This window comes from Elephantulus edwardii, unplaced genomic scaffold (assembly GCF_000299155.1).
Source record: "Elephantulus edwardii isolate Elephantulus edwardi_28Jun2011 unplaced genomic scaffold, EleEdw1.0 scaffold00068, whole genome shotgun sequence".
Lineage (NCBI taxonomy): Eukaryota > Metazoa > Chordata > Mammalia > Macroscelidea > Macroscelididae > Elephantulus > Elephantulus edwardii.
In genome coordinates, this window is record NW_006399818.1 from 2,802,748 (window position 1) to 2,812,615 (window position 9,868).

Consider the following 9,868-nt stretch of genomic DNA (forward strand, 5'->3'; position numbering starts at 1 on the left):
CATGATGTCCTTCTCCAAGAACGTATCCCTCCTGACCACATGGCCAGAGTTTGTGAGACAGAGCTTCAAAATCCTAGCCTTAAAGGAGAAACTTGGTTTCACCTTCTCCAAGACAAACTTATTTGTTTTCTTGGCAGTCCTTGGTATGTTCAAAACTCTTCTCCAGTATCACAACTCAATGACATTGATTTTTCTTCTTTCATCCTTAGTTATTGTCCAGCTCTCTGATGTATAGCAAGCAATCATGAAGACCATAGCCTAGATCAGGCACTCTTTACTCTCTAGACTGATATAATTGCTTCTCAATATTCTGGAGTGGTCCCTGACAGCAGATTTTCCCAATGCAATTTGTCTTTTGATTTCCTGACTGCTGGTGCCATGGGTGTTGATTGTAGAGCCAAACAAGCTGTAATTGTTAACAATCTCAATCTCTTCTCTATCTATCATGGTGCTGCCATTTGGTCTAGTGGTGAGAATCTTTGGTTTCTTGATGTTGAGCTTTAATCCGTGTTAAAGACACTAGTCCTTGACTTTCTGCAACAAGTGCCTCAGGTCCTCCTCAGTTTCAGTAAGCCTATTGAAAAATTCAATAGATGATAAAGCAAAGTTTGAATTAGTTGTATTTATTTTATTGGTTCAATTAATAAAAGATGTTGGTATAAATGACCATGCATCTGAAAGAAAAAATATCACAGTTCTACTTCACACCATAAATAAATTTCAGGTAATTTGAGTTATTTGTATGAAACTTGAGGTTAGGGTAAACTTTAGGTGACAAGAGAAAAAATTTTAGAAATACAAAGAAAAAGGTAATGAAATTATATGGTAATGAACCCGTTCCCAAGAAAGATGGTTCACCAGAATGTGGACATTCTTGAACAATATAATTAATATCATATGCAAACAAAATACTGCTGAGGATAATTCATAAATGGCTAGAACACTACATATATAGAAAACTGCCAAACATTCATGCTATATTTAGAAGAGGCCATGGCACCTAATATATATATCATTGCTGATGTCAGATGGATCCTGTCTGAAAGCAAAGAATACCAAAAGAAGGTCTATGTGTGCTTTATGCAAAGACACTTGACTGCATGGATCATAAAAACTTATGGCTAACCTTGAGAAGAATGGGAATTCCAGATCACTTGATTGTGCTCGTGTGAAACCTATACCTAGACCAAGAGGCTGTTGTTCATACAGAGCAGGGGAATACTGCATGGTTTAATCTTAGGAGAGATGTACACCAGAATTGTATCCTTTCTCCATACCTATTTAATCTATATGCTGAGCAAAGTATTCGGGAATCTGGGCTCTTTGGGAAAAAATATGGCATCAGTAACATGGGGCAAGATGAGAACTTGAAGCACTTGCTGTAGAAGGTTAAACACTGCAGCTTTCAATATGGACCACACCTCAACATCAAGGAAGCAAAAATCATCTGAAAAGCAAGGTATATGAACTTTGCAAGTAAACTAGTATAAAATAAAAAATTATTTCAAAACAACACAAAACAAAATTCCTCACTGCTGGACATAGGCAAATGACAAAGAAAATCTACAAATAAGGTGGGGGCTGTGAAGTCATTCAGCTGTGGTATGCTATCACGTCTTGAAACATCATGAGTTCAGAATTCATATGTGAATTATTATTTTGGAAGATTACATATGGAAATTACTCTTCAGGGATAAAACAAAATGACAGTTAACTATGGTTAAGTAATTTACTATGCCAAAATATGGAATTGCAGTATGACCCAGATTAATGAAAAAGTTGATGAGACCTTGTTAGTAGTATTTTATCTAAAATCTTTCTGTCTCATTGCCATCGATGAGGAACCAACCACCTTAAAGCTGACGCTCCAGCAGGTTTTCAGAGGCTGTAAATTGATGAGAGGCGATTGTTCATCTTCATCCTTCAGCACAGTGGGTGAATTTAAACCACTTGCCTTTTAGTTGACAGCACAACTCCTTATGCACTAGGTCTCCAGAATTCCATGGTTTTGTTTAAAGTAGTGGAACCAGTTGTTCTGTAGGAGAGAGGTGCAGTATCCTTTTTTTGTAAAGATTACAGCTTGGAAACCCTCTGGACAATTCTCCCCTCCCCTAGGGGTTCACAGTGAGCTGAAATCAACCCGATGGTGCCAAACAGCAATAGTACAATCATGCACTTTTGTTGCTGTTGTTGTTGGGTGCTGTGCAGTCAACCACAACTCACAGTGACCCTGTGTACAGCAGACCTGAACCCTGCGCCATCCTCACCAGCTCCACAAGACTCCAGCCAATTGCTCCAGCTACTGTGTTAATCAATCTCAGTTAGGATCTTCTTCTCTTCTGCTGACTCTCCACCTTTCCAAGCCTGGGGTCATTTTTAAAGGACTGATTTCCTTTAACCACATGCCTGAAGTATGTGAGACAGATCTTCATAATCCTTGCCTCTATGGAGTACCCTGACTGCACCTTCTCCTAGATATAGTTGGTTTTTGGCAGCCCGCGCAGCATTCACTCTTCTCCAACACCATAACTCAAAGGCATCGATTCTTTGACTGTCATCCTTAATCAGTGTCCAGCTTCAGGTCTTGAGAAATGTGATCTAGAGATAAACTTGCTGTTTCCTTAACAAAAAACAGTGGTCTTAGACTCAAAACGTTTATAAGACTTTTGAATTAATAAGAGGTGATGCATGATACTTGAAATGAGATAAGAGTATCCAACAGAGATAATGAATTAATATTTTTACTTAGATTCTGCGGTCATGGAAGGAATATGACTTAGCAGTAGCAATTGTAAATTATGGAAAAAAGATGTTGGACGTGACATCGAAGTGCAAGTCCCTATTTGGTACTCAGAATGAAGAGGAGCCACAGGATGAGGTAACTGACCTGCTTCTCAGCTTGAAACATCTGTTTAGTTTACTCTTTCAGAAATGACGTAATGTTCTTACATCTGTGAGAAAATAGGTAATTAACAGTTTTTCTGTATTATTGTATGAGAAAAGCAATATAGCGAAGACAACCTTCTTCATTCCCTGCACTCAGCCTTCTCAGCCTCTTCCCCCCATTCTTCTAGAATAGTCAAGAAAATGAGGAGATGTCTGCGCTTTTTACTCTGTATTGAAAGTAGATTTTAGAAACTCTTAATACCTAAACTGTCTTGTTTGTAAATCTGCTCGCTTCTGAAACTTAAAATACCTGTTGCCCAAGCAGAAGTCTTACTAGAAGCTGTGGTGTATATTGCCTTTCCTTGAAACTGTGCCGTTAAGTGGGGTTTTTGTTTATTGGGGTTTTTTTGTAGCTGAAATTTGAAAATGTTAGTTTATTGGGTTTCTGAGGAACACTAAGAATTCCTTCAAACCCTTCAGTGACGGAAGTGGAGAAAGAGACTCAGTCTCATCCCTGACCCCATTTCAGTTGGAGGAATTCCACTTCTATGTTTATTACGTGTTCCGTTCCCAAAGAAACATTTGTTTGCCACAAAATATTTTGAAAATCACAATTGCTTTAGTGGATGAACTACTTTGCCATTTTGTCCAGAGATTTTTTTTTTATCAAAAGGGAACAGCTTGAGGTTGTGTTCACTAAGTCGTCTTTACTCTCAAATTCATTAACCAGCCCTTTAGTTCACTCAGATTCTGACTTAGGGTCCTGCTTCTCCGTGTCTGGGTGGCTTTTAGTACAGCAGAAAGCTGTGATGCTTCCTTTCGACTAAGACTGTAGGAAATAAAGAAGCTAATGCTTAATGTATAGGAATAAGAAATCATCATAGCTGCTAACAGGCCCTATAAGGACAAAAGCACAGAGCAGAGTTTTTCAGAGAACAAGAGATACTAACTGGCCAATTTTCAGGCTACTGGTTGTTGAAAATATTGTGGAGAGCCTGAGTACAGACACGCCGATGCTTAATCCACTAATTATTGATCCTATTATGCTTCCATGAAAAGCACAGTAGCAAAGGCAATTAACTTGGTTATTTTTTTTTAAAGACCTTCTTGGAAAAAGGGGGGGAAATGGCTTTATTTCTGAGAACTGGCTAGGAATGTTCTTTTATATATTTTTCAGTCTGTGCCAAGCTGCTTTAAGATGAGTGTGTGTTGCAGGTGGCTGGGAAATTACTGGGAAGAAGGTAGAGGTGTAACAAGTGATGTCTTGTTAAAAGTTCCTACAATCCTTGGTACTATGCCTGGCATCAGTTCAGATTCATTGCTATTATGTCAATTATTATTTAGTATGGTTTAGTTCATTGACCATGTTGCCTATCAAATATAACCGCAAAAACCATAAGTTTTAAAAATATTGTTAAAAATGGCAATAGTTTCAATTTTTTAAAAGTGTATTGTCATTTAACCTATGTTTCTAGGGTTCTTCTAAGAAGTCTTCAAAGAGTAAGAAGCCGCAGCCAGTACTAATGCCTGAAAAAATAAGTGAACAGCTGACCTTGCTGGAGACACACCTACTCAAACTGACAAAGCCATGTAGTTATTTTGTTTTTGCTCTACTTTTGTTTAGTCTTATGTTTGCTAGAATTAGGAAATATTTTGTCTAAAGGATTACAATGAGGTCAGCATTCTGTGAGTCCTATGAAGGGTTACAAAGTGCTTTTACATTATCCCGTGAAACTCAACAGTGCCCTGTTATTAAGGAATCATTAACTATCTTACAGTTATGGTTTATGAAGATTATGTTATTAATTGAGACTTACACAGTTGGTTTGGGTTAGGTCTCAAGTTTTCTGAATCTAATGTGGGATTTTTCAACCTTGGCACTCTTGCCATTTGGGACCAGATAATTCCTTATGTGAGAGATTGCCCTGGATATTGTGGGATTTGGGAAGTATCCTTCATCTCGGTGTACTAGAAGTCAGCAGCACCTTTTTACCTATCTGTGACAACCACCTGTTGTAATTTGGAGATAAATGTTTCAAATGTCTTAGATGTTGGAGATGTCCTCTGGTTGGCAATCACTGTGCTAAAGGCAATAGTGAAATAGAGGCTTTGTAAAACCAGTATAAGATAATTTTTTTAAAAAAGTATAGCTGAGGAATAAAAAGACAGCTTGCAGAATGTTAATAGATTAATGGTTTGAATTACAGTTTACTCTAGAGATCATGTTTAATTTTAAGTCATTGTTCTATAGTAATTTCATAATGGACTAATACGTTAGCATAATAATTGGAATTTTGAAGTTTAGAAAACTTTAGAAAAAGTATCACATTTTAAAAAAGCAAATACTCCAGATCTTATAAGCAAGTTGTTGTTGTTGTTGTGATTAGGTGCTATCGAGATGACTGCTCATAATAACACTATGAAGAACAGATCTGAACCTTGCCCCCTACCCTGTGCCGACCCCACGACCTCTGTCCTGCTCAAGCCAATTGTGGCAGTCACTGTGACAGTCTATCTTTTTGAAGGTCTTCCTCTCTTTCATTTAAACTTTTCTAGCATAATAGCTCTCTCCAAAGACTGGTTCTAGACCAAGAGAGTCCAAATTTTTCTCAGCTAGGAGATTCCAGTTGACGTTAAAGTTTATGGGAGGAACCACACATGTAGAATTCTTTGCCCCATTTTACTGCTCCTGCTGTATGTGTTAGCCATATATTGGTGGCCTGACGGTTTCAGATTCTTTAATTTGAATCTCTCTCTCCCTTTTAGTGAGGAGTTCTGGTGGTTTAGTTGGTAGAGTTGGGCTTCCAAACAAAGGTAGATAGTTCGAATCTAAGGGCTGCTCTGAGGGAGAAAGATGGGGAGTCTTCTGTATTCTTTACAGTCTTCAAAAATTTATTGGAGGGTCAGCTATGAGTTGTTTCTGCCCCAATAACAATGAGTTTGAGGTCTTTGCTTCTTTTCAGTATGCTTCATTACTGTTTCCAACAGAATTATTAGTTGAATTCAATGATCTATTATTCCCATAATCAGTTTTTAGTAAACTTTAGTTTGTGTTTTTTTTAAAATTTAATTTTATTTTTTTTGTGTGCATGTACCGTCAAATCAGATCTGACTGGTACAGGAGGAAATTGTCCTTTCTTCTCCGGCAGAGCATCTGTTGGATTCGAACCATGTACCTTTGGGATTGTAGTACAGCTTCTTGCCACTAGGACACTAAAGCTCCCCTGTAAACTTCAGTTTTAAGAAAGCTGCAATTGTCTTGCTAAATATTTTTTTAAAATATAAATCCTGAAAATGTAAAGTATTATTTGGATTGTTAATTTTGACAGTATCAGTTTAAAAAAGAACATTTACCCAGAACAATGTAAAGTTACTAGTCAAACTATGGATTCAACAGCAACAGATTAATTTTGTGCAGTGCTTTCTGTGTTATAGGCATTACTGTATATGTTTAATACATTTAAGATTCATAGAACTCATATATAAAAACCTTTTTAGAAAGGTGCTATTACTTCTCTAATTTTAATCATGACACTGAGGTACAGAGAAACTGAGAAATTTCCAAAGACCTAGTAACTAATTAATGTGAGTTCATTATTATTGGTATGTTCTTGAGCATGTTTAGAATGCTTTGGTGGCAAGTCCATAGGGAATTAAAAGGCTGAGCCTTTCTGTTTGTTCAAACCCACCATACAGCTCCCTGGGAGAAAGAGAGGCTGTCATCTCTCATGTGGTTTACAGCCTCAGAAATCCAATGGAGAGTCAACTGTGAATTGCTTCCAGCTCAACAATAATGAGAACTTTTTGAGTTTGGGTCTACTTGGTTGCTTAGTGAACATGAGAGAATATTAATCCTCTAAATTCTCCACCTATTTGATGGTAGACTCCCTGGCTTTTAAGTAGAAATGGCAGAAAAGAAATTGAGATTGTTGGATATTTTTTTATTACCATAGTAATAATATAAAGAATGTTTTATGGTACATAATTTAGAATAAATACTTGAATATCTTCTTATTTTTTCACCCCCCCAAAAATAATTTTAGTTTGAGTTATTTACTTCACAAAGAACTTAAAACTTATTTCGTTTTTTTAAATCTTAGCTATTACAATGGAACTAACAGGAAAAGAGGACCCTATATTTCTCTATCCAGTAGTTTTAAACTGGGCAGTCAAAAACTCTGTGAAGGAAGGTGAGTAACCTAAATGTGTATGTTTGGTTTATTTGACTTACTGCTGAACATAAATAATACTATGAACTTTGTTACTGTTGCTATCAGCTTAAAAATGTCACCTTTCCCATTTGTAAGGTTTGGGGTTCTAGTTGGTAAGGAGTTGCACTGCCAACTCAAAGTCACATGGTTCAAACCCACCAGCTGCTCTGTGGAAGAAAGATGGGAATTATTCTCCTCCCATATGATTTATAGACCGAAGCTCTGCTGCCAGGTCAGCCCTCAGTCAGTTCAGTTCTGACTCCATGACAGTGAGGGGTTTTGTTTCATTCACTCTCACCCCCTCAAGTAATGCAGAATCCTGTTGCCAAGTGATGAAACAGCCCCAAATGGCTACCTAATTGAATGTCTGGAAAGATACAAACTTTGGTTATAGCTTTTATTTTTTTGTAGGTGACAAAGTTATAATGAATGGAACTTAGGAAAACCAGTACATTGGAAAATATATTAGGGATCTTTAAAATAGGGAGCTTTGGTGGCCTAGTGGCAAGAAGCTGTGTTGCAATCCCAAATGTTCAATGCCACCAGCTGCTTTGTGGAAGGATAGGCAGTCTCCTCCTGTGTGATTAACTGCTTCTGAAAACCCACCAGAGGCTCAGCTATGGATCAGTTCGCCTCTATGGTACACAACAACAACATGAAGAAAATAGTAACATAATTTTTAAGCCATAGTGAAATATAAGTTAGAATAGTTACTTCTAAGAATTATCAATATATTTCAGAGGCCATATTTGAGAAAACTTTTTCAACATTGAAATGTTTGGAGCATAAATTTAATAAAATAAACATAAAGAAATACTTGAGCTCATAAAAAGAATTAATATAACACTTACTTCTATGTGTGTGTGTTGTGTATAATGTGAGAAATGTGAAAAGCAAGTTCTTACCTTTTGGAACAAATAACTATTAACAGTAGTAACCTTTTGGTAGCAAAATTCTATTGCTAACTGCAAAATTCTTCCTTTTTACAGTTATGAAATTTAAGCAGAGACCTAGGTTCCTGGAGTTCTTTACACAAGTTATGCTAAAATGCATGAGTGATGAAAAATTTTACCTCGTGCTAGATATATCATCTCCCGTCCTTCAGTTCTTGAAAAGGTATGTGTATTGTCAGTTTTATAAAGACTAAGAGACTTGAAGAGGGTGGAGTTAAAATAAGTACCTGGAAGATAGTGAAATTTTATGCAAATTAACAAATAACAAGATATAAAAGTGTGTATGTAACTGAAATAGAATGAAATGTCCATATTTATAGCAAGGGCTGGATTAGGTCTCTTATCTATGAAGTAGGGTCCATATTGCCTGTAATTGACTCCTTTCCATATGGAGTTTTTAATCCACTTTTGGATCCTTGTTAAGCTTCTTCTACACTAGCAAGGCAGAACTCACAAAACAGGGATCATAATCTAGAGTTTCCATTTGTGTATATGAATGGGGTATGCCTCAAATCAAAATAGTAAAACTCAATGCTCTCTTTGTTCTCTAAGAGTGAATGATTGCTCTTGGATCTTAAAAAGCATTGAAGTGACCTCATTCTTTCTCCCTGTTATAAACTTTAGAAGAAGTACAAAAACCAAACCAAGACCAACCCTCAAAGCCACTCACAGCAAGAACAACAATGTAAGAACAAATCAACAAAATAAATGGAAGATGAGAAGTGATAGAAAGGAATAAGTTGAAGTATAAAATATTAAGACTGAAATATCAGATAACACACAGTAAGGACAGAAGAGCAAGATTGCATCAATGGAATGCAGAATTAGTGAGAATGAATACACCTCATTCAGTACTACTCTGTTAGGGGAATTAACAGATAAAAGACAAAAAATGATAGCCAATGATGATGAAGGAAGTACAAGCTGTATTGAAGGTATTGGTAAAACGTAAGGTCCCAAGAGTTCTTGGGATTCCAGTTGACATGTTCCAATTAACATGGACAGCCCTTTTATTTTCTGTGCCAGAAAATTTGGAAGACAGCAACCTTGCTAACTGAGTAGAAGAGATCGATACATGTTTCCATTCCACGAAAAAAGGCGCTCAACAGAATGTGGAAATTACCAAACAATATCATATACAATCAAACTATTATTGAAGAGGATCCAAAAATTGTTAGGATAGTACATTGACAGAAAACTGCTAGAAGTTCATGCTGGATTTAGAAGAGCCCATAGCACTAGGAGTGTTATTGCTAATATCCAGTGTATCTTGGCTGAAAGCAGAGACCAACAAAAGAATGTTTATTTCTGTATTATTGCCTATGCAACAATATTTGACTGTGTAGATAATAACAAGTTATGGTTAACATTGAGAAGAATGGGAATTCCAGAATGCTTGATTATGGATATGTGCTTATGGCCTAGTGGCAAGAAGCTGCACTGCAGTTGTGAAGGCACATTGTTCAAGGTCACCAGGTCCTCAGGGGAAGGATCAGCAATCTCCTCCTGTATGATTCACTGCTTCTGAAAGCCTACTGGAGGGTCAGCTATGGGTTGGTTCCAACTCTATGGTACACAATAACAATATATAGACCAAGAAGCTGTTGTCCAAACAGAGCAAGGAAATGCTATTTTAAAATTGAGATAGGTGTGAATTAGGACTGTGTCTTCCTTCCATACCCATTTAATCTGTATGCTGGGCAAATAATTTGAGAAGCTGGACTTTATGAATCAGAGAACATGGAATCAGGATTAAGAAATATGTTTACGGCATTGAAGTCTATGGGGGAGAGAATAGTCTAAAAGTATTATATTTTA

The 9,868-nt window shown here is 36.8% G+C and overlaps 1 protein-coding gene across 1 annotated transcript in view; it reads left to right on the plus strand.

Annotated features, from left to right (window-relative positions):
* Window positions 1–9,868, plus strand: part of LOC102871359 (putative uncharacterized protein C12orf63-like) — a 271,053-nt gene that overhangs the window by 63,017 nt on the left and 198,168 nt on the right. Inside the window, exons 7-10 of the mRNA XM_006888569.1 lie at window positions 2,750–2,878; window positions 4,362–4,476; window positions 6,987–7,076; window positions 8,087–8,213. Of these exons, the coding sequence (XP_006888631.1) occupies window positions 2,750–2,878; window positions 4,362–4,476; window positions 6,987–7,076; window positions 8,087–8,213 (461 nt within the window). The remainder of the gene's footprint in view (window positions 1–2,749; window positions 2,879–4,361; window positions 4,477–6,986; window positions 7,077–8,086; window positions 8,214–9,868) is intronic.